Source organism: Schistocerca piceifrons, chromosome 5, assembly GCF_021461385.2.
Source record: "Schistocerca piceifrons isolate TAMUIC-IGC-003096 chromosome 5, iqSchPice1.1, whole genome shotgun sequence".
NCBI classification, from domain to species: Eukaryota; Metazoa; Arthropoda; class Insecta; order Orthoptera; family Acrididae; genus Schistocerca; species Schistocerca piceifrons.
Window position 1 is genome coordinate 626,618,217 of NC_060142.1, and position 24,426 is coordinate 626,642,642.

General features: G+C 37.2%; 1 protein-coding gene across 1 annotated transcript; it reads right to left on the reverse strand.

The window, feature by feature from the left end:
• Window positions 1–4,394: 4,394 nt before the first annotated feature.
• Window positions 4,395–24,304, reverse strand: LOC124798230 (cAMP-regulated phosphoprotein 19). The gene is made up of 4 exons (XM_047261545.1): window positions 24,146–24,304; window positions 23,883–23,977; window positions 23,277–23,393; window positions 4,395–5,209 (listed from the first exon to the last, which is right to left on the reverse strand). The coding sequence occupies exons 2-4, from the start codon at window positions 23,955–23,957 to the stop codon at window positions 5,027–5,029; spliced, it is 375 nt and encodes a 124-aa protein (XP_047117501.1). The 5' UTR covers window positions 23,958–23,977; window positions 24,146–24,304; the 3' UTR covers window positions 4,395–5,026.
• Window positions 24,305–24,426: the final 122 nt, after the last annotated feature.

Sequence of the window (24,426 nt, forward strand, 5' to 3'; positions counted from 1 at the left end):
TGGTATGCAACATCCACCCTGATGCCACCCACTTTGACCAGGGACCCTACCAACAGGTGCCACTCAGCCGCAGCAAAGACCACCTGGCAGGATGGCCATTGCTGGGAGTCCCAGTGCGCCAGGGTGACCGGCACCTACTCCTTGGCATACGTGGGGAATTAATGGCAGAGGCATCAACAGAGCAATCCCTGTGTTGTCAGGATGCTACAACCAACAGGGTACGTGGTGGCCCCACCGCAACACACTGGCTACCATGCTGGATGAGGTGATAAGTCTATGGTCATCGTTGGCGCAAAAAGCGACACTGCATAGTGCATGGTTGAAAACGCACCGAGGAAGGCGTCCTCGCTCCTCGCCCAAGAGATGGAGAATGAGCTCTACCGCAGTGTGACGAGAGTGTGGGCTAAAGATCTCTAAGCACGATACACCATGCAACAAGCCCTTCCAACTGGCTCACTCTTCCTTGAAAATTTTGAAAAAATTGAGGTCAAACCCTACATGGAACCATTACATACAGGCTGAAACATTTGAGACTCCTCGGAGTCACCTCTAACGACAGGCAGGAATACCCTGGGTCTATTCTAATCCCTGGATCCGCATGGGGATTCACACTGATGAGGAGCTCCCATAGGCATCACCTGGCCACAGCGAGTGCCATATAGCGCAGCAGCCATTGCTGGGAGTTCAGATGTTCCACAATAATAAGCAACCACTCCCACACTTACATGGGGAGACAACAGCTCAGGTAACAAGTGTTATCCCTGTGTTGTCAGGGGGCTCATCCAGATGTGTACATGACAGCCCCACCACACGTACTGGCTACATGTGCTAGTGACCTAGCAGAGTGAAAAAAAAAAGGGGGGGTGGGGGGTGCTACAGTGGGGAAGGAAGGGGAAGCATGGACACTAGGGAGTGAGTTTGTCCCCAAATGGCTCACACTACAGACAAAAAATTTAGAAGTGGATGTCAAACCCCAATAGGGGAACAAAAATGTCAAGAAACAGAGAAAAAGGAAAGGCAAGGGAGAAAACTGAAAGAGATACAAGAAACCAAGTGAATAGCCAGGTCGACAGAACTAAGAATACCGATAAGGGGGGTATGCAGCCAGGACGGAAGAATGGGTCGCAATGCTCGGAGTCCCATTGGTACTGCAGATGGGTAGTTCACGAACTAACATAGCCAAAGGAACAGTTCACCAAGCTGAACGGAAGGAGTGATGAACGAATTCTAAAGAACAGTCTTTCATGGTTCACTTCCGTTGCAGCTTTAAACTTATAGTTCCCGGGAACTTTAAATGGCAGGCCTCGGGCGGACTTCCTTCTTCGCATTGCCACTAGTCACAGTTCCACTGCTGACTGCTCCTAGCTAGTTCAGTATCTGTTTTGTACACCCATTCTAAATCTGTTTCAGACCTTTCTTGAAGTCTGGACTTCTGGTATTTATTCAGCACCCACAACAGGTAATTAAATGTGTTTTATAATTACCCAAGTTACATAAAAATTTGTGGTATGTAATATGTACATCTTTTCATGCAACAAAAGATCATATCAGCTTACTTCACTATTTCAATGAACAGCAGAAGACATACTTGCAAAGGAAGTCAGCAAGACACGCACACACACGTTGATATTTTCCATCTTTTTATCTACGGTAGAACAGCATGTTCATCGTTATTGCCTCTCTTGGCACCTGCTATCTTCAGTCATCTATGCTCCTAATTTTCCATTTTTCATAAGAACCATATACCATGCACAAATGAATAAAAAATGAACGGTTAAGAAAGTGAGCACCAGTGAACTAGTTCCCAAGTATGAATAAGTTCACCCATATCTAGTTGATACCACACACAAATTCTGGAAAGAACCACGAGCCCCTGGGGACGGCACTTAGCCAGAATTACATTTTTGATGTGTTAAGGTCAGGGGTGATGCCCTATTTTTTGTCACCTATGTTACGTTCTCCATCAACAAGATCAAAAGATTGTCTTGCCTGTGTAGTCTTGACCTACCTCAATACACAGGGTGTTCAACTGTCTCCCTGACTGGCATGGTCTCAGAAATCTCAACCCTTGAAAACAGCTGGTCATGAGCTGTTGACAGGCTAGCATGCCACCACTCACAAATGATGAACTCTGGCACTGACTCAGCAGGAAACATACCTGTGCCTCTTGCTGACTCAGTTTGATTACACAACCTGTACACCCCAAACCAATCAACTTTAATAGAGTACTATTCCTACTACACTTGCTGATGTTATGGTATTCAGATAGACTGATGCCACTTTCCACAGTACCATATCCTGTCCACACCTCCATCTCCAACTGACTACTGCAACCTATTTGTCCTGGCTTACTGTGCTTAAGTATACCTTCTCTCCACTTCCAAACTGACTATTCTTTGATAATAGTTCAACTGATCCTTTCTTTTAGTTGAGTTGTAACCTAATTTTATTTTTTCTGAACTGTATTCAGCACCCGACTATCCTATTTATTCATTCAGTCTTCAGTATGCTAGTGCATCACAGTTCATCCACATTTCACTTCCATACTGTACTACTCATAAATAACTGCAGAATATATTTTAAATATTAAACTCCCCATTTTAAATGCTTTTCTTGCTACTGACAGTCTACATTTGATATCCCTGCTTCAAATGTTTGAACAAATGACAAACCTTGTCTTCCACATTTTGTGTCATTTCTTAGAGATACTTCTGGAACTCTAGGACAATTTTTGATGTTCAACACAGACCTCTGCTGGTAGAACAAAAACCTCTAATTCTCTAAGCTAACACTATTCCATTTACTTTACAGCAAACTAGTGTCCAAGCAGAAAATGTTAACATGTACACCACTCACACCAAGATCCTCGAGATGTAACCAGCAGGAGTTACTGTCTGAGGTTGCAAGTTTACCATGGCTGCTGCAGCATTTTATCCTATGTGTGCTTTCAGATTAAAGTGTCCACTATGGGACAATTAACTGAACTAAATTTTTGTACAAGTGGAATGCAGTCACATCTATTACCACTATGCTCACTTCTTGGGATGGCAGACAAACATTTACATCTATAGCCTAAATTTTTATTCCTTCATTCAGCAACAGTCTATTAATGGACCAGGCACCCATTATCCTTATACAGTGTGTCTGGAATATGTCTACCAATATTGACAGCATCATACTGAAAACTGCTTATTCTTTGCATGTTCAAGATTTGAAAAGTAACTGCAGGACGAAATGTGCTTGCTAATCATACCTGTAAACAAACATTTTGGTAATGTGTTTTTCCTCTACAAGGGCAATCTGTTAGAAACACTGCAGTTACACTGCATCTTACAGTTCTACTTTGTCATGTTCCTATCTAAGAGTGTCAAAGATGGGTAAATTTTATTGTGTGGGTAAAAGTGTAACTTATCAACAAACCATTGTTTGTGGCTCTTCCTTAATGTACGAATTCCCTAAGCATTTTTATAAAGTTAGCTGCACTACATACCACCCATAAGAAGTAACTTAACTAACTTTTTAAACAATGAACACTGAAATATTACATATTTTAGAATTTGTAGTTTATAAAACTAAAAAATTCAGTTTTAATGCTAGGTTAAGGACTATTTCCCTGAGATTTTATGAATTCCTTCAGATTTCCCAAATTTTTCTGGGAAAAATTTAATTTCCTGAGAAGTAAAGCTTTCCCAGGACAACCACCACCCTGCTAATACCTCTACTGGAGGTAAGAAATAATCTGTATTATTGATATGGAAAGGAAACCAAGACTTCCCTAACTTTTTAGGGGCTCCACACATCATGAACCAAAGTCTTTTGCACTTCAGACGTGTAAGAACATTTTGGTCACTTTTTAATACTCTGCCCACAGGGTACTTTGGAAGGATGTTAACAAGGTTGGGTGCAATCTTACTCAGGTAGTGCACACCATAAAGCATGTGACCCAATACTGGAAGGGTGACAGGATACACTAGCTGGGGCTAATATCTGGGCTACTTTGTACATGCACACTAATGCTATTACGGTGTGCAGTTTTTCCACCCCACTGTGGATTGGGTGTTTAGATGGAAGAGGAATATCTGCATGTAAAGACTAAGCCCTAATGCCTTCATTCAGTATCTGATGGTGAAGGGCAATGGATACCTTTTCAACTAAATTCATTTCAGCTATAGAAAATTATTAAAACAAAATTAACACAGCAACATTCTTTTTATAAGACACGGGCCTCAGTAACTAGGATTTTAAGACTTATAGTCTGACTACAGACAAATTTGGCGATCAACTGAAATTTATGATGTCAACTATTGGATAAAACTATAGTTTAAGCAATGTCAACGGATCAATTCTGCAAACTCACAGGGATGTTCCTGAAAATTTAGAAATTAAATGAAAACTTAAAAATTAATGATGTATTTTTCCTTTACAGTTTACATTATACACATTTGTACCAATACCGACTTAATAATACAGTAACAAAATTTTATATTTTAGGTTCAAAAACTTATGCTTACTCTTTCATTTACACCATTTCCCCTTTAATTCACAACTGGTCACAGGTTGGCATGTATTTTCTTCAGGTTAGCAATATTTACAGTAACTGATATTTTTACAGCTGTATTTCACTGACACAAGAGGCCTTGAGGGGAAGGCTTTGCACATAAACTTGACAGAAGTTATAAAATAGCAGGTAACACTATCTTAACATATATGCTGAACAAGAGATTCTGCTTTGACTTTTGTCAATTTATGAAATTTTATATTTAAATCTAGCTCGCTGAAGTGAACCAGGCACAATACATCTTTAATAAGGCTGCATAAATTACAAAATTAAGAAGTCAAATGCAGAAGCTACAACTGCTGTTCCTCACATTTAAAACTAATTTAACAACTGTTAAGCATAGAAAACTGGTTTACAATATGTAAACAAGTTGTGTAGCAATTTGAGTTATACAAATACAAAATAAATAAACATCCTAGATCATTTCATAGCACAAGATATTTTTAAGTCTTATCTCACGCACTGACACTATGTTGTCGAGCTACTCGTGAATTTGCAAGGCTGTATTATGGATGTTTTACGAACAGGCACCGTCTCTGGTGTTGGAATGGCGTCTCCAGTAACATAAGCAATACCTGCTGGAACCTGACGTGCTTTTGCTGCAGATTTCTGTTTTGCCATTTGGTAGTCTCCTGAATCGAAGTATTTTTGCTGAAAAGAAAATGAGCGCACATTATCAATGCAAAATAGCACAAGTTAAGGAACAAAACTACACAGAAATAGTCTAAGACCTGACTAATTAGAAAAAGCAGCTTGCTGAAACCCAAACATGCATTAGGAGTAATGTCGCATTTATTTGGATCATTCCAAGTACTCCACAATTTTTTAGTGAAGCAGCAAAGCTCTTTTCTAAATTAAATTAAGGAAAACTTGAATTAGGGCGAGAGTATTGTTACACTACTTCTGGAAATTACACTTACCATGAATTTTTATTCACCACCTCAGATTTTGATGAAACTTGGCACAAAGCAAGCCTACATATAGGCTAAGAAAAATATCGAACTTTATTAAATTGGTTGAGCCATTTTGATAATACAGCAATGTGAAGATGTCAAAAATAAAAAACCACTACGAGAATTTTTAATTGCTGTAGTAACAAAGCTAAAATGGTGGGAGAGGTAATTTTTGCAGCATTTGCCATGAGCTTTCCTATAATACAACAGAAAATGGGTTCGAGATGCATTTTTTTTAAAATTGCAACGAAGATTTAAGTTTTCAACTTAAAACCAAAAATTATAAAACTTTGTATTTTTGACTAATTCCTTAAGTACAAAGCGGGTTTATGGGTTCACATCCTAAAAATTTTGAAAATTCACATTTCACCAAAAATTGACAGATTTGTACCATTTGTAGACTTAAGTGGACAAACAATTTACCCATAAATTTATTTTCATAAATCTGTAATATGTTTATCAGAAGTACTAAAATTTTAAAGAACTGCGATCTGTAAGTAGTTCGAATTTATTACTATATGTGAAAGGAATAACAAATTCCAACACTCAAATGGCTAATTGCTATTATTGAAACTGCCCATGCCCTATGCCAGTTAAGGGTCAAGCAGTCTAACAGTCTTGAGCTGTTATGATTCAGTTACTTTAAATCTACAAATATCTGCTGATTTAGTGGCAGTCTGATGAGAAAGTTGGTGATTAATGTGGTGATACGAGCTTTAACATCATAAGGTGCTGCCTAGTGAACAAAAATTATTTTAGTCTTTACACATTTTAGTACATTTTCTTAGTGTTCTGTACAAACAGATTTTAACTACAGGTGGTATTACACAATGGCTCAGGAAGAAAGATCTGACAATGTTTTAATTCTAAAAAATCAGTGAAAAACAAAGACTAGGAACTGTGCCTGAGGGTATGTGCAGTGCTTCCCCAATAACTTAAAAATTGGATAATTTTATGATGCAGATGGGTTCATTGAAAACCATTCAATGAAATGACTAGAAAAATTTTCAGATTAAACAAGCTTGTGTTCCTCCACCTTTCACCAAAAAATTAGAAACCACTGAGCATTTACACAATTATTTGCACATGCAAACGATTCCTCAGAAAATGAGGGGTCAGTGAACAGTAATAGGTAACCTGAAACTAGATTTTGTTCAAGTTGTCGGAAAACTACTGTTACTAACTTGATACCCTGAATGAGTACTGGGAAGACTATGCGGGAATTTCATATTCCGAACTATGTGGTGTTCCAGGGAAAAAGGTATATTAGGAAGTCATGATAAAAAACAAAGACTGTCACAAGAAGTTGTGACCAACAATTACTTTTATGAAATTACAATAATTAAAGTAATGCCAGAAAAGAAACTAAGAAGGAGGAAGACCTAACATATCCAAAAGCCTCTTTTTTTTTTGTAATTTGGAAGTTGAATATAGAAGTTCCAAAGCTAAGTTTCTGGCAATGATAAAGTTCTCTAAATTTGGACAACTGCACCCAAAACACTGCTTTTTAGCTGGTCACAGCTAAACACTAAGTATGTGTTTGCACTGCATGTACACATGTCCAACCATTGAGAGTTAACACTATGCTTGGTCTCTTACACTATGGATAATTAGGCTCTTATTAACACTTGTTTGGCAAAGTGCTTTGCAACCCAGCATCATTCCACTGCATTACGGGAAACTAGTCCTTGCTCAGGAAGTGACTCAATAGGAAGATCACTAGAGTGCATTTGATGATAATTTGTTTGAAAATCACATTTTGACAGTGGGCAGATTCAACTTAGAAATACACAGTAGACCTCAAGAGTTTAATTATTTTCTGAAAAACTGACTACACTAATACTCCACAATTTTCTGGAGAAGCAGCGAAGCTCTTAATTAAATCAAGGAAAACTTGAATTAGGGTGAGTATTGTTACACAACTTCCGGGAATAATACTTGTGAGCCAAGATTAGGCCCAGGGTCACGTGATCATGTGACTACACACTTTTCCTAGTCTATTACTAATGATAGAAGAAAACAGCACACAAGTTATGGCAATTTCTGCCTAGAGCATACATAGCAGTCAAAAGTTTGAGAACTCAGTTTTTAAAAACGGATTTCAGATTGATGTACAGAAGGTATTCTACTTTTTGGATGCAGTGCAGACCAATACAGGAATAATAAAGAATTTTGTGAACTTTTGCTTCCACAAAGATTTTGCCACTGAAAAGGACTATGGTTTCTGCAACAAAAGCAAGTCTGCAGAGGTGAAATTCTTCCTCCACACCAATTTTTTCGTTGGGCAATTACAAATATTACATCTGTGCCTTCTGATGTTCCAGTATAAGAATACATTGAAAGATTTCTGCAAGAGTACTTTTATCAATCTGTTTCCATAAAACAGAACAAGTTACATGCTTCTATACTGATTGCATAAAGTACATCAAAAATATTGTTAAAAACTTTCAGACAACAGAATTTACTGTTGAAACAGATGCAAAAGCCTCTAGAAATTCTGGCTTTGAAAGACATTCATGGATATCTTCCTGTCTGCCAAGAAATTGTGGTTGGCTTCTATTTTAACAAAAGATGAAGATAGTTATGAAGTTAAAGTCACTTCCCTTCATCCACCTGGCCCATCATTGTCTTATGCATATACTATAAAACCAGATATTTTGTAGTTATGTATAAATGATATTCTTTGTTATGTAAAACCAGTAGGAAGAGAGTATGGATTCCTTGAGGGTAAACTGTAAAAAAGAAGCATTTAAAACTTTGGTTAATCTGTTTTAAGATAATTATTGACATTTGGAAGGTCACTAAATTTGACTGTGTACATAGATATTTATTCAAATCTAAGTTTCGGAAAAGTATTTCTTAGTAAAATGTGAAATTTTGAAATTCATTTTTAGGCAATTAGTTAATGTGAAGCATGGTTTTTGAGAAATTGCCAATTTAAATTTTCATTTAAATTTACAAAGTTTATCACACACTTTTACTGTTACGTATCATAGGAAAGCTCATGGAAAAGTCTGCAAAATGACACCACCATTTTAGTTTAATTAGGCGAGTTGTCTTTTCAAATTATGACAGCATGTTAGAGAACTGTATACTGCTGTGTTTTTGAAATGGCTTAACAGATTTTTAATTAAATGGGGTATTTTTAGTCTATGTTTATTACTTTTGCATTAAGTTTCATCAAAATCTGGAATGGTGAGTAAAGTCACTGACATGGAATTACCCATTTGTAAACTTGGGATAACTGGAACGCAGATATAAAAAGCTGCTCGAGGCATTTGCTATAATTGCTAACATTATTTAGCTTTTTATATTTATGGGCCTATCAGTTAGCTCCATTTCAGAATGAAAACTGAGGTTTTCTTTTACTTATTGGCGAGAGAAGCATGTTTATGGTTTATTAATTTTAGAATTCTCAAACAAGATAAAAATTCAAGCTAAATAAACAATTACAAAGTGGGGTAATTAGATACAGATACTGATTTGTAATCAGTAAACAATGTTAGTGACGAACACCTACATTAAAGGGTGTAGGTTGCAACTACACTATAAATGCTGTGTCAATGACAGTGCACAGCAAGTTTAAACATTTAGGGAAGTAATGCAGCTTATGGTGTCTTGGAGTCAATCATACAGGCCTCCCACCAAATTGAAGGACAAGTTGTTTTTCTAAGTGTACAGACCTGAAGTAAAAGAAGAAATTAAATTTTACCCTTTATACACCATTTACGCAGTTATTTTAATTTCTTTATGTCAAAGGGGTACCACTGGATAAATTGGGCCTTTGGCAGCATCAAGGTCTTTTTCCACAAACTGAAGCTATCCCCACCCATTGTTTAATAGCTCATGCAAAAATGAGAGCAGTGTGATAAGGACAAACTTCACTCATTGATACAAAAATTTGTTTAATAAAATTTATTGACAACTTCATTTAAATTCAGTCATCCTGTTGAGGATTAGCATCAGGTCTGTATGAAAATCCCTGTTTCCTTGAAGAAAGCTGAACCCCTTCAAAAGCCCAGAAGAATGCTAGAGACCATTTGTAGTTTATACCTTCTGCATGGAACTGATTTGCATTAAGTATGGGTTAAAAGATAAAATTTGCTTTGTCTACAATTGTTGAGTGCGTTTGGCTGTGAGCCAATGGGTTGGAGCACCTGGGAAAGAAGGAATGCAACTGAATAGGGTTTCTGCTGAATCAGGAAGGGAATCTTTGGCCTATGTTGCTGCAGGTGTTGCCTGCCGCTACTAATCATGTAGTGTCGTACAGTTCAGAGTAACATCTAAGCAAGAACACTATGCTATTTCAATGAATTGAAAGAGGAGCCCAAAGTTTTATCAGTGGTTCACCACAGCTTGCAGGCCCCAAAAGTGTCAAGCAAAGCACACCTTACCTAGTCCAAGTGGTGTTTTGATATTTGACGAGTGAGCCAGCAATATTGCTCTACAGTTAGTGGAAATGGCTGTAGTCAATAACATTTGAGTACTACCTCTTGACAAATTCTTGTTTGGCTCAGAGTAGTATGTTATCTACCACCTCAGTTTTATCAAATAATTTCTTTTAAGAACTGATTTTTGAACTTTTTCAGAAAAAAAGAATGTTCAGAATTGTTGAATTATTTGTTTACAGTAACACCTGCTGACAAATCAATACCTAAGCTACAGTTTATAGCTGCAGTTTCCATAAATTCCCAATTTAATGAGGTAAATTAACCTGTTACAGAAGCAACACATTAAAAAATTCAAAAGTTTGTATTCTGGGACAATGTGTATTAGGAAGGTACCATTTAGCAAACTAGTAATTGCTTCGAAGACAAAACTTTGACAAATAGTTTCAAATTACCTTATCTGCACCTATTAAAATATCAATACAGAATTTCTTGTATACATACTTTTACTACAGTTGAAAATTTTGTTCTTTAATTTCACAAATATGAATTTCTTCAGAACAGGAGTATCTTTCCCAAGTCTTTCACTGTCTTTTGCCCACTATAATAGTAGTAGGTGTAGTTTTTGAAGCGATTTTCCACGAGCTCTTACATATATGGCAAATGTGGCTTTGATAATTGAAGAATTTACTAGTTTATGTGCTGGCACCACCATAACCCCGTAGTAAAAAAAATATCAAGTTTTCAGTAGTTTAGTGATTTGAATGGTGCATTGGTTTGGCAACATTACTGAACCATCCTTTGGGGACACCCTTTGTTAGGTTAGAAGTACTGCGAAAGCTACAACCGAGAAATCTTTTGAAGTTAAGCTTTTCTTAATGCCAAAATATTTTCAGGAGCACAAGTTTAGCTTCATAAAGCAGAATAATTATGTAAGATACTTTTATTCTGTGTTTAGAATATGGATTCCATATTAACTGCAAGAGGAAATTTTGAAGCAAGCACAAGTCTCCAGGATAATGAACTCATTTCCTTTAGCATTCCAAGTGAAGCACTTCTGTCTGCAGTATTGACTTTTCACTGGTCATTTCTGCTCCTGTACAGCTTTCCTAAATTGACAGTTCCCACACCATTCTGTATCCCCCTCTCCTTACAGTTGTATACAAAGTCTCAACCAAGTCTGCTTTGTAAATCCCTTAGTGTTCCTTTTATAATTTTCTTTAAAACTTATTAAATCATTGGTTATGTTATGCATTTGTTTTTCTGTGACAATCTGAACCTGCTTGCTTGGCTTGTTTTACTGTAAATATTTGACCATTATATTATCCTGTCCAAGTTATTGTGTATTTTTCAGTTTACGAACAAATTGTCAGCGAATGTCACTGTAGGAAATATTCAAAACCTGGATATCAAGTACTCTAAGTTTTCATGATTAGAACTATCAGATCAGTGTTAAAGCCTCCACCTCCAGTAGTCTGCATATCATTAAAAACTCCTTAACTGAAACTTCTTGGCAGATTCAAACTGTTTGAAACTAACTCCAGCACACCTTTGCCTTTTGCAAGCAAGTGCTCTACTGACGTAGTTACCCATGCACAACTCAACATTTTCTTCAAGAGTTATTCTGTCAGTACCTAATTGTTACCCTTTGGAAACACCCTAACTTCTTGATGAAACTTTCACTACTTCCTGCCAGTGATTCACTGCTGTAGCACACCTAAGATCTTTCAACCTCAATTTTTATAACCTGGAACTTCATGAATTTTGTATATAGTCACTTCCTCTTTATTAGCTCTACAATAGTATTTTAATTAAGTTCTTAAAGCATGATTACTAAGGTGTGCTTTGTAAGTGCAGCCAGCTTAAGATTTCAGCAGATACTTCATCTGCTAGGCAGAAACTGGGGCAGTTCTATTCTGCTGTGTATCTGTGCAAGCATAGACTGCAGCTCTTCCAGTGGACTCCAAGTGTTATTGTTTTCATGCATGGTCAGCATACAACAAAGTGTTGAGGATTCTACTACTGTTTGAAGTAGCCCACACATTTTTCACAGTTTAGGTTATTAATACAGTAACAAAAAATGAGAATTTTTTTAAATTGCCATTGACAAAAGCCACATACAATTATAGTGTAATATTAGAAATGGAATTAAGTAAGTATGTACAGAAGCATACATCAAGGTACAGCACCTTCGTGCTCCTCTAGATTCACTGTACCACAGTACAGTATGTCTGTGTGTTTACATCAGGGTTTACATGTTTCATGTAAATTTACCTCTAATTTCACTTTACTGTATACTTATCACCTTAAGTGATAATGCAGCATTTTGATTGCATCTTTCACATTATTTCAGCATGCCAGGAAGGGTAACATTTTTAGAATAGACACAGGAGCCAGAGCAGTTGTGTCAGCAGTGACCAGTATGGAATGTCAACATCGTTTTGCATGTTTTCAGTCACTAGTAAAATAGTGTCACTCATTGCTCTAACACTTGAATGGATCTTATGTACCATCAACAAGACAACCACTGTCAAATTTCTTAAATTCCTGTGGATCTTCAGGTCTTTACTCCTCTTAACAGGAAGTATACACCCTGCTTTTACCCCTTCTACCCAGCCAGAGTCAAACAATTCCTGCACCTAGCATTACATAGTCGTCCTACCCTTCTAAGAGCTAAAGGCTGACACTCATGGCAATTGCTGTGTAGATGACTTGTCTAAAATGCTGTCAAATTTAAACACAGGTAATCACTTGCATGTAGTGAAACAACAAAACAGTGTACATAATTCTGTATAATTTAAGTAATTTCATTATAGCTACACAAAACTATTGCTTAATAAATACTAAGACTTCTTAGACATTCCAATACTAATAAATAGCTTTCACACCCAATGATGTACTTTATGTTAATAAGCCTGTGATTCTGAATGTGTTCCTTGGATGGCTGGTGCAAACTACACACTAGTTGTATCTTTTAATATGTCCAATAAAAAAGTTGGCAGTTCCGCACTTTTACACTTGGGGCACTTGCTCCAACTTTGTGTTGTGTAATAAGGGTTTTAGATTTTATCTATCTAGATCTCTCTTCCATTAATGCAGCCCAAGTTTTTTGTTTATGTTCAATACAATGAAAAGATTGAAATGTAATACAAGATAAGAGGAATTATTCAGATATTTGAGGGAGAAAAAAAAAATAGTCATGGAATTTGAACGTAGGAAGAATGAAAACAGTATGAGGTTATTGACTGAGGTAAATGAATGAAATAGAAAGCCACCTGGTAGAATTTTGCAAGCTGTATAATTTAATCATGGCTAACACTTTAAGGATCATGGAAGACATTAGGAGACACTAAGGTTTCATAAGAGATTTTGGAACCAGATTTTAAAGTTTAAGACACTTCCAGAGAAATGTGGACTGACCAAAATTGTTTGGTTATTAATGACAGATTGAAACTGAAAAAGACTAATAATTTAAGGAGATCAGATCTGGAGAAGCTGAAAGAACCAAATGTTGTAGAGTGTCACAGGAAGCAATTTACAGTTACAGAGGAAAGGAATACAGTAAAAGACTAACAGATGAGCTAGTTAAGGCAGCACAGGCTCAAGTAGGTAAGACAAGGGCTTGTACAATTCCTTGAATAACAAGTGAGGTTGAAGAAAATATAAATCTGCAGTAAATGAAAAAGTGAAAAGTGATATGAATGTCTGAAGTGACTGACAGTAAGTGGAAAATGATTATGCAGGAATGGCTGGAGGACAAATTTATGCCTTTAGAAGTTTAAATCAATAAGGGAAAGAGGTGCCATCTACAGGAAAATTAGATACTTTTGGAGGAAAGAGAATAACCTTTATGAATATCAATAACTGATGGAAAACCAGTCCTAAGCATAGAAGGGAAAGCACAAAGTTGGCCCAAGTATACAAACAGTTTATGCAAGGGAGATGTATTCGAGGGCAATATTATGGAAATTGAGAACAGAGATGAAGACAAGATGGGAGATACAATACCGTGTGAAGAATTTGACAAAGCACTATAACACCTAAATCAAAACAAGGGCCCAGGAATAGACAACATTACGTTGAAACTACTTACTGATAACTGCGAGAGCCAGCCATGACGAAACTCTTCCATCTGGTGAGCAAGATATGAGACAGGTGAAAGATCTCTGACTAAGAATATAGTAATTCCATTGGAAGCAGGTGCTGATAGGTGTGAAAATTAACCAACTATCAGTTCAAGTTTTGGATGCATAATACTAACACGGATTCTTTACAGAAGAATGAAAAAAAATTTGTGGAAGCTGACCTCAGGGAATGTGTCTGGATTCTGGAAAATGTAGGAACACATGTGGCAACACTGACAACTTCTATGAGAAGACAGGTTAAGGAAAGGCAAACCTATGTTTACAACATTTGTATACACAGAGGAAACTTAATAATGTTGACTGGAGTACTCTGAAATTCTACAGATAACAAGCATAAAATATGAGGTGAGAAAAGCTACTTACAACTTACAGAAACCAGAGAGGACTTTAGTGTTGATAGGCATGAAAGGAAAGCAAAGGTTGATAAGGGATTGAGACAGGGTTTGTAGTGCCTTGAAAATTTTGGGGTAAATGCTAGAGACACTGTCTTCCACTGTCTCAAACACTTGATATTTTAAGTATGAGTGTGGGAGAGTGGAGATGTGTTTACCACACCACCAGATTTTTGTGTGCAGGATGGATGTGTAACGAGAGAATACTGCAATGGTCGCAGTTGATCAGCAGACAAGCATTTGCCACTCTTGCCATTGAAGCTGTGACATACAAGGAGCAAGCACATGTTATTCCTTGGTGTATGTGTATATGTACCCTTTTAATCCCCTTAACCAGCATTATTTCTTCGGAGAAGTTGTGGAGACTTATGCAGCCATGTATCCAGAGGAGGAGGATCAGCTGAACATTTGAAGTAAGTCAATTGCGACAAGAGAAAATTGAAATGCACAATCTAGTTTTGCACCGATTCTCTTGTCAAACTAAGTGGTTGTAGCCTAGCCTCAATGTAAGTCTGCTGGTGACCTTGCTCTGACAGAATAACAGACTTGGAAGAGTAGTTTAACAGAATGGACAGTGTCATGAAAATATTCAACAGTAACATCGAAAGCAAAATGATAATGGAATGTAGTGTAAAGCAGGTCACGCTGGGGGAATTAAATCAGGAAATAAGACCCTAAGTAGCAGATGAGTTTTGCTATTTTGGTAGCAAAATAGACAGGATATAAAATTTATACTGGCAATGGAGAGAAAAGCTTTTTTTTTGTAGAGAAACTTGTTAACATCAAGTATAGATATGAATGTCAGGAAGTCTCTTCTGGAATTATTTGTATGGAATATAGCCATGTAAAGAAGTGAAACAATGTTTATTAAGTCTAGATAAAGGGACTAGAAGCTTTTGAAGTGTGCTACAGAAGAACGCTGAAAATCAGATGGATGGAAAACAATGAGGTACTGAACAGAATTGGGGATAGAAGAAATTTGTGGCACAGCCCAACTAGAAGAAGGCGTCGGGGGATCACCAATTTAGTACCGGAAGAAAGTGTGGGAGATAAGAATTGTGTAGGGAGACCAAGCAATGAGTATATTGAGAAGTACGTAGAGCTGCATCAAACCAGTCTTCAGACTCAAGAAGAAGACCACCACCACCACCACCACCACAATGAAGACCCTTTTTCTAACTACTGAAATCAGCTTACGTTTCCAGAGTGGAACCGAGTAGGATGTGAGAGTCTTTGGGCAGGACTCAGTATCACAGGTGGGCATGAAGTGCTAACTAGATACTTTTAGTACCCACCAGACTCATCCCCTGATATAACCAAAAACCTCAGTTCACTTTTAGACAATTTTGCCAATTATTTTGTAATCGTCAAATTAACTGGAAAAATTGGTATTGTTAGGGGTACTGAATAGGATTGGGGAGAAGAGAAGTTTGTGGCACAACTTGACTAGAAGAAGGGATCAGTTGGTAGGACATGTTTTGAGGCATCAAGGGATCACAAATTTAGCATTGGAGGGCAGTATGGAGGGTAAAAATCGTAGAGGGAGACCAAGAGATGAATACACTAAGCAGATTCAGAAGAATGTAGGTTGCAGTAGGTACTGGGAGATGAAGCTTGTACAGGATAAAGTAGCATGGAGAGCTGCATCAAACCAGTCTCAAGACTGAAGAGAACAACAACAACAACAACAACAACAACAACAACAGGGGTGTCAAACACTACTGAATGCCTTCTCTGAAAACTACCTAAAACAGTCAGGAACCTTGCTCATTATGGAAATATATCATGATATAATGGCAACAATAGACCTGACCTCTGGAGATATCTACATCTTAGTTGGTATCAGTAACCATGACTTGTGAAAATGATTATTGAAGTACAAAGGACAACTAAAACAAGCTAAGGAAGAAATTTCCAGTAAACAAGATAAAAATCTTGTTATGTCTCTTACAAGGAACTAGCTTTCAGCACAGGACAGGAGCATGTAGAGGAACTGACTGAAGTTTAAATGAATAGTTGACTATTGGATAGATATGTACCCAGTACAATATTTCATAACGGGAGGGAACCTCCTTGGTAATGCAGTCACTAAAGTAACTTAGCTAGTTAACATCTGATGATTGATAGACTATCCCAAGAAAGTCTACTAAAAAGACTCAAAAACCCAAAACAATCTAGGAGTATACTAGAAACCCCCATGTATCACTCAAGTATCATGAGGATATGGTTAGAATACTTACAGCACTACAGAAGCATTCGATCATTTTTCCCATACTTCATATAATAAGTAAATAGGAAGAAATGCTAGTTACTGGTACAATCAAATGTACCCTCTGCCAAGCACTTCACAGTTTGCACAGTATATAATAAAGATTTAAATAATAAGCACGTAAGTCTAGAATATTTGAAATTTCCATATCAGGCACCATGTAACTATTAAATCACCGACATAAATGAAAGTATGTCTACTATACCATGAAAACTTCCTGATCTAAGATTGTAAGAAAGACAATATTAAATTGTGTCCAAAACAAAGTGATACTGCTAAGTTCTCTGCATCACAACCACAATATAGATTAAGGACACAAACTTCCTAATTCGTAATTATAGCTATGTGTCAGTTTAACATAAGTTTTCTTTACACAATATATTTTTTCTTACTTCACATCTAAAAATTCATCTATTTAATAGGAGTTTTCACATCACTTTTAAATGCTGGTTGGCTGTCAGACGTAATGTTATTTGATAAATGACCAAATACCTTCGAGGCAGCACAATTCACCCTTTTCTGTACCACCATCACATTTAACCCCAAATCTGAAAGATTGTTCTAGTGTTTTAGTTGGGCACTTTGCTACTGCTTTTTGAACTGTGATCTATTAATAAATTTCATCAGTGAATATATGAATTGTGACAATATTATGAATACCCTCAGTTCCTTAAATGTCTGCACAGTGATATTGGGTGGGCTTAAACTATTATTCTGATTACATGCTTCTTTGCAATGAGTAATTTCTTTACGATTAATTACCCCAAAATAAGATGCCACAAGAAAACAATGTAAATAGGTATAGTAAGCTAATTTACCGATATCTAAAATTTGCAATAACCTTAATGGCATAGGTAGTTTAACCCAAATGTTTCAGCAGATTAATGTGTTTCTTCCAATTCAATTTTTTTATCAGTGCACACACCCAGGAATTTGAAATATACAGCCTTAGCAACAGATTTCTGTTCAAAGTCCAAAAGTATCAAAGGTGTTGTGCCACTGTACAGAACTGCTTACACTTTTTCAAAATTCAGAGTCCACTTTCAGAGAACCACTTTATTTTTTGAAAGCCAGTTTCCTCATTTATTAGTTGGACATGATTACTATACTTTAACAGCAAAAGGAAGTGTGCTTTATATATATAATAAAAACAAAGATGAGGTGACTTACCGAACAAAAGCACTGGCAGGTCGATAGACACACACACAAACAAACACACAAAATTCAAGCTTTCGCAACAGACTGTTGCCTCATCAGGAAAGAGGGAAGGAGAGGGGAAGACGAAAGGAAGTGGGTTTTAAGGGAGAGGGTAAGGAGTCATTCCAATCCCGGGAGCGGAAAGACTTACCTTAGGGGGAAAAGAGGACAGGTATACACTCGCTTGTGTCTGTATGTGTGGATGGATATGTGCGTTGTTGCGAAAGCTTGAATTTTGTGTGTATGTTTGTGTGTCTGTCGACCTGCCAGCACTTTCATTTGGTAAGTCACATCATCTTTGTTTTTAGATATATATTTCCTACGTGGAATGTTTCCCTCTATTATATATATATATATATATATATGACCCAAGGCTGAACCCTGTAGGGCACTGCTCTTGATACCTCCTCAGATGCCTGCTCATTTGAAATCTTAAAGCTTTCTGTTTAAAAAGCCTTTCTGAAAATTAAATTGTTAGAAATTAATTTTTACAAGTCTGAAGCTTCTTTTGTATACATAACTTTCAAGAATTTTGGATGAAGCTGTCAGTGAGTGGGCATTAGTTGTTAGCATCAGATTTATGTTTATGCAACAGTTTAACAGCATATTTTAGTCTATCCAGACAAGTGCCCCGTTTCAGTGAGCTGTTATGTATGTAGCTGAGAATCGTGTCAGGAACAAGCTTTCAGTACTCTGAAGTGCCATCAGTTCCATGCAAGCTTTGACTTTTGAGTGAATCTAGCACTTTCACTATTTCAGTAGAAGAGGTCAGATGAATTTCAGTTTTATCAAACTGAATAGGAATTGCCTGTTCCATATACAGCCTTGCATTTTCAAATTAATGAGCTGGGAACTTCTCTGCTACACTTAAAAAATTATTAAAAGTATTTTCTACTTTTGAGTTTTTTAAACTTTTCACTGAGCTTTGCAGAAATGCACCTTTGGGTTTTCTGTTCCCTTTAAACAATTTACCAAATTGTCTTAATTGTACTATCAGAGGTGGTAATCTCTGACAATGCACACACTTCGACTTTTTAATAACTTCTCAACACTAGGCCATCTGGCGACACCACAGTGGTATCGTGCATGATACAGCGGTCAACAACCAGCGGCGACACCACAGTGGCGTCTTGAGCACAGTATCACACAGTGACCAGCGACAGCCCTTTAATATCTTTTGCATTCTGTTTGTGTTTTGTTAAGGTAATAAGATACACACGTCAAAAAGTGTTTTTGCAAGTACTTGTGTCCTTTCTTCATGGCGGACAAAAGAATCTATAGGATTACTTGCAATGGATTTGCAGACCTTGTCTGACGTTTTGGTGACTTTGCTAAGTGGGAAGAATACATTAAAAATCAAAAAATTAAGGTGAAGCAGAACTGTAGGAAGATAGTTAAACATGTCCAAGAAAAATTCGGTGAACGCTATGGTTGCCAACTGATTCGGCTGAATCTGACTAAGAAGGCAGTGCACAGTGGTCAGATTGATTTACTGAGGACCAATAATAAATTTGAAGGACACCGGGTCCAAACATTTTACAGAGATACATAGTGTCAAGGATACCTTAAAATTATGTATTGGGAATGAACTATTTGAATATATTAGCAACGAAACCAACAAGTACTACAGTCAAAATTGCAATCTAAGGAAACTGGATTTAAAAAAAAAAAAAAAAAAAAAAATGTTAAGTTTGTCGACATTATGGGACCCGAACTTAGAAAGTGGTTTGGGCTTCCTATCCTTATGGGAACTGTAGAAAGAAGCAAGGATCGATAATTACTGGTCAACGAATCCATTTATAGGCACCGATATTTCGCAAAACTATGTCCTGCAACCAATTCAGAAAAATATCGTTTATATTTTCCGACAGCAACTATAAACTGGATAATGCCGACCAGCTTGTCAAAGTGCATTTCCTAATTGATTATTTTTCTGAAAGTGTAAAGAAACGTTCGATTGTTAACATCTCAATTGATAAAGGAATGATACAGAGGCGTGGACGATTAAATTTTAAAGTTTACAATCCGTCAAAAATTACGAAATATGGCATAGTCATTTGGATGCTGTGCAATTCGATTACAGGATACATTTCCTCACTCAAGATATATTCCGGTGCTGGACAGCCTTTAGCAAAAACAGTAATGGAATTATTAACAACTTCTGATGGAAAGTGGCATCACCTCTGCATCGATAATTATTGTAAGAGTGTAGAACTCAGAAGTTACTTGAAAAGAAAATTATGAGTTTGGAACGATACAGCAAAATAGAGGATTTCTTACAGCGCGTAGATGTCAATGTGTGAAGCTTGTCATCAACAGAAAGGTGACAAGCAGCCGGCAACTAGCCAAGTAATCCAAATTAGCACTGCCAGCACCAAGCGAATAAATTTGTAAAAGACATGCGGGAAATACGGAAGGGTCCGATCCCGCACGTCTGCTTCGACCCATGACGTCGAAAATATGGCAGAAACGACCATAAACCATGATTCCAATATGGCGCATATGAAGCCCGTACGTACACATGAGGACACAAAAAAACACTTTCCACAAAAGTGTAACGACACTAACGGGACAAGCGCGAGAAATGGGGCATTTTTGGGTAGGGGAAACTAAATATAAACAAATTTAGACACCCACCCCCATACAAAACCACAAAAAACCGACATCAAAACTCCCAAATACCACTAAACACAATATCATCTGGAATCTGACACTTCACCTATATACCTTAACAGCAGTTCCGATCCCATAAATTAGTATCCAACACTTCCCTTGGCCTATATAGCACAAAAAGATCTGATACCGATATCAGGAGACAGAGCCACACATTGGAATCTGACACTTCCCTTGACCTGTGCACTTAATTTTATCCCCGTCATATCCATTTAAAAAAAAAAGTTCAAATGGTTCTGAGCACTATGGGCTGCCGTCAACAGTCCCCTAGAACTTAGAACTACTTAAATCTAACTAACCTAAGGACATCACACTCATCTATGCCCGAGGCAGGATTCGAACCTGCGACCGTAGCGGTCACGCGGTTCCAGACTGTAGCGCCTAGAACCGCACAGCCACTCTGGCCGGCTCCTGAACAAAAACAACCGATTAATTTTACTAAAATTACCACATGATCTACAGCGAACAACACTAAATTAACCTTCACACAAAATCGTTAACTCCCTGAAACGAATTCCACTATAAACACAGCCAACACTAACAGTTCTGGATAATGAGCTAAAGCAAACTGAGCCCATTACACCACAGAAACAAAAACCCTGAACATACCAGAGAGCACAGGAAACCACAACACGACAGTTACAAACACGCCACACTCAAGCCAAACTCCGCGCCGTCATGACGTCACACACGACAATACCCATATGTCATGGGTCAAAGCCAAAGCGTGGGATCGGACACTTCTGTTGACCCAACGTGCGGATGGCAAAGTGTCAATACAGCGGAGTAGTTTTTATGTTCCAGGATTTTTCTTTTTAGCTATGATACATTTCCCTTTTCTGTTTACAAGAAATTTTCATCCCTTTAGTAAGCCACAGCTTATTAGATGGTTTCTTACAATTATGTTGCACTGTTTTCTTAAAGAAACATTTTTCAAATATACTCAAAGGTATTATTAAAGAGGTTACATATTAAATTCGCATCAGGTTCCCTGTACATCTCTTACTAGTCCAACTGTTGCAAACTTTTCGTAAGATTTGCAATTGTTAACCTTAATTGAACACTTTTGGGATCTTTTTGCATTACTGTATGGAGCTATGTCATTTTTAACTACCAGTGCACCATGATCAGGGAGCCTATTGACACAAAGTTTTTTATTTTCTCTAATTTATCTTTGTCTAAAAAGATCTGCTACTTCTCTACACTACCCAAGTAGGAAAATTATGTCAGATTGAAAGAATCAAGTAATATTGCACGGTTATTCTGTCTGTCACACCACAAAAAATAAATAAATCTACAATAAAATCCCCCACAGACAATGCTTCTCTCTGTATGGCAAATAGTCCAAGTTTCTCGGAAGAAGCTGAAACATTTCCCAAATGTGACATCCACAGCTACGGTTATAAACGCACTATTATTTAGTTTCAGCTCACATGCATATGCTATGTTGTGCACGGAAGTGTCCGATTCCACCCGTCTGCTTTGATGCACGACGTCATCAATATGGCGGAAATGGCTATTCTAAGTGTCCAATATGGCGCCTATGATGTCTCAACAAACACGAAATTATGTATAATTAAGACAACATCCTCCTAAAATGCGATCAAACAAACGGGACAACCACGACAAATTGCGTTTTTTGTGAGGGGGGGGGCGGCAAGCTAAATATAACGGTAAAAAACACCACGATCCCAAAATACACAGAATGACAAAAATAATTACGAGATCTATTTGAATTTTACATTTTTAATGACCTATATTGGTGAACCCCAGCTGACGATACCAAAAGACCACCTCCAACAAAGACTACGAGACTTGGACTCATTTCCCTTGACCTTTATAGGTCTACCATAACCATTGATACGAAAAAAAAACCAACATATACAACTGCGAAAAATAAACACACCTCACCTCAAAATTCAAATATCAAACATCCCTATGTAAATTAATGGGCATTCAACACAAATACATAGAACATTACAACAATCCCACAGAAATAATTACTTATTACCAACAGGCAAGGCATTTACAAACAACCAACTCAAACTCCGCGCCATAGTGACGTCATACATAACACTTATGTCATGGGTCGAAGCAGACGAGTGGAATCCGACACTATGATAAGATAGTAACAAATAGTTATTCCTCTCTTCAAAACTTTTCTACCTACATGCACTGAAATCTGATCTATTTAAATTTACCTTTTCCATATCTAATTATATGATGCTAAGACAAACATGGTACATCTATTCCCTCACTGTTTAAACCCTTAAAACAAGGACTAAAGTTTCAGGTAGTCGAGGGCTTTGTTGTAATTATACCAACACTGGTTTCAGATTTTTTTTATCGAACCTTCAAAACCAACTTCGTACACTTAACCCAATTACCTTCGTTACTAATTTTATGTCATTCACCAGTCATGATAGAATCAAGTTTATGATATTACTAATGAAATGAGGCAGACTTATGAAACTATGTTACCTACACTTTCTTTGTCCTACAACGTGCTCGTTGTCAATAATGGCAATACTTAAATACGAGTATATTTGACACATTAAAAGATTTTAAGACTCAAGTCAGTCAATCAATGATTCCAATTAAGCTGGTTAGTCTCGTAGGTTTGCTAAAATTTGACTGAAGGAACAGTTATTTTGAAGTTAAATTCTGAAATTTCTTGACAATAACAAAATACAGGACTCACCCTGTTTGCAAGCCGTTTCTGCAAGAATACGGACTGTCCACTCATTGGACGGCCCATCATTGGAAATTTAGCTTTTAGTTTCTCTTCCTCTTTTTTCTCAATGTCTGCCACAGAAACCTGAAAATTTTTCAATATTTACTGTCTGATCCCTACCTTTAGGGTCTTTCAACGTACAACACTAAGGCAATAGGACGAGAAATTTCTTATGCAAAACACCTTTTAGTCTTTTTTTTTTACCTCGACATGTTTTAACATGTGTGCTATCTTCAGTGTGTTATTTTTATTTTCGTAGTTACATGATGCTATGCTAAGTACGAACATAAAAAAATAACCCACTGAAAATAGCACAAAATGTGCTGAAACATGACTGGGTAAAAGAAAACCGAAAAGGTTTCTTCCATAATGCGGAATTCGTCGTCCTATTTTCATAGAAAGCACAGACATAAGAGCTGCAACACCACAAGATGATTATTAACACTAGGGCAACTACCGTACGTTTTCAAATTGGTTTCAACATGTACCCACTAAACACTTTTCAATCAAGTCATATTCGAGACCAATGCTAACATGTACATACGAGATCTAAAAACCACAGACTGTACTTACAGCATCTGCCGTAGTATCACGTTCGGTTTCTTGAGTCACTTCGTCGTTTGTTTGTGCAGCTTCTTGTTCTGACATGTTGGCTCGATTTTCTGAAACTAAACAGAAAATTCAGTACAGCACTTTCAATCAGCTTCGTTAGAATAAAAACTTTCGAATGGCGGAGTAGAAAGAACCAGCGTCCAGTACCACTTCCAACACAAATTCGTTTAGAAACTAATTAGAAAACATCTGATAAAATTGATGCAACGTATTACTCTACTCACCACACAATTCCTGGTTTCTCCTTTGACGGATCTAACACTTTCACCGTACCAGCTAACGTTAACAAGCCAATACAAGCTCTGGCCCTGCCAAACTGCTGTATTTGATGGCTTTGGTTTAACGAAAATTGAGGACAGAGCCATCTATACAGGTGTCAAAACAACGGAGTATTGTTGACAAACAGCAACTGAAAATGAAATAATACATTAATGAAATAATCGAAATTTGAATTTTGGCCTTCCCTATTGCAAAATAGATTTTGTTTTATAATATTACAGTAGCA

What these genes read in the sequence shown, in the direction of transcription:
- LOC124798230 (XM_047261545.1), bottom strand. Translation starts at nt 23,957, where the DNA reads ATGTCAGAACAAGAAGCTGCACAAACAAACGACGAAGTGACTCAAGAA. An exon ending in GTGATACTACGGCAGATGCT is followed by an intron (nt 23,394 to 23,882) that starts GTAAGTACAGTC and finishes AAAAATTTTCAG; the next exon opens with GTTTCTGTGGCAGACATTGA. An exon ending in AGAAACGGCTTGCAAACAGG is followed by an intron (nt 5,210 to 23,276) that starts GTGAGTCCTGTA and finishes TTTTCTTTTCAG; the next exon opens with CAAAAATACTTCGATTCAGG.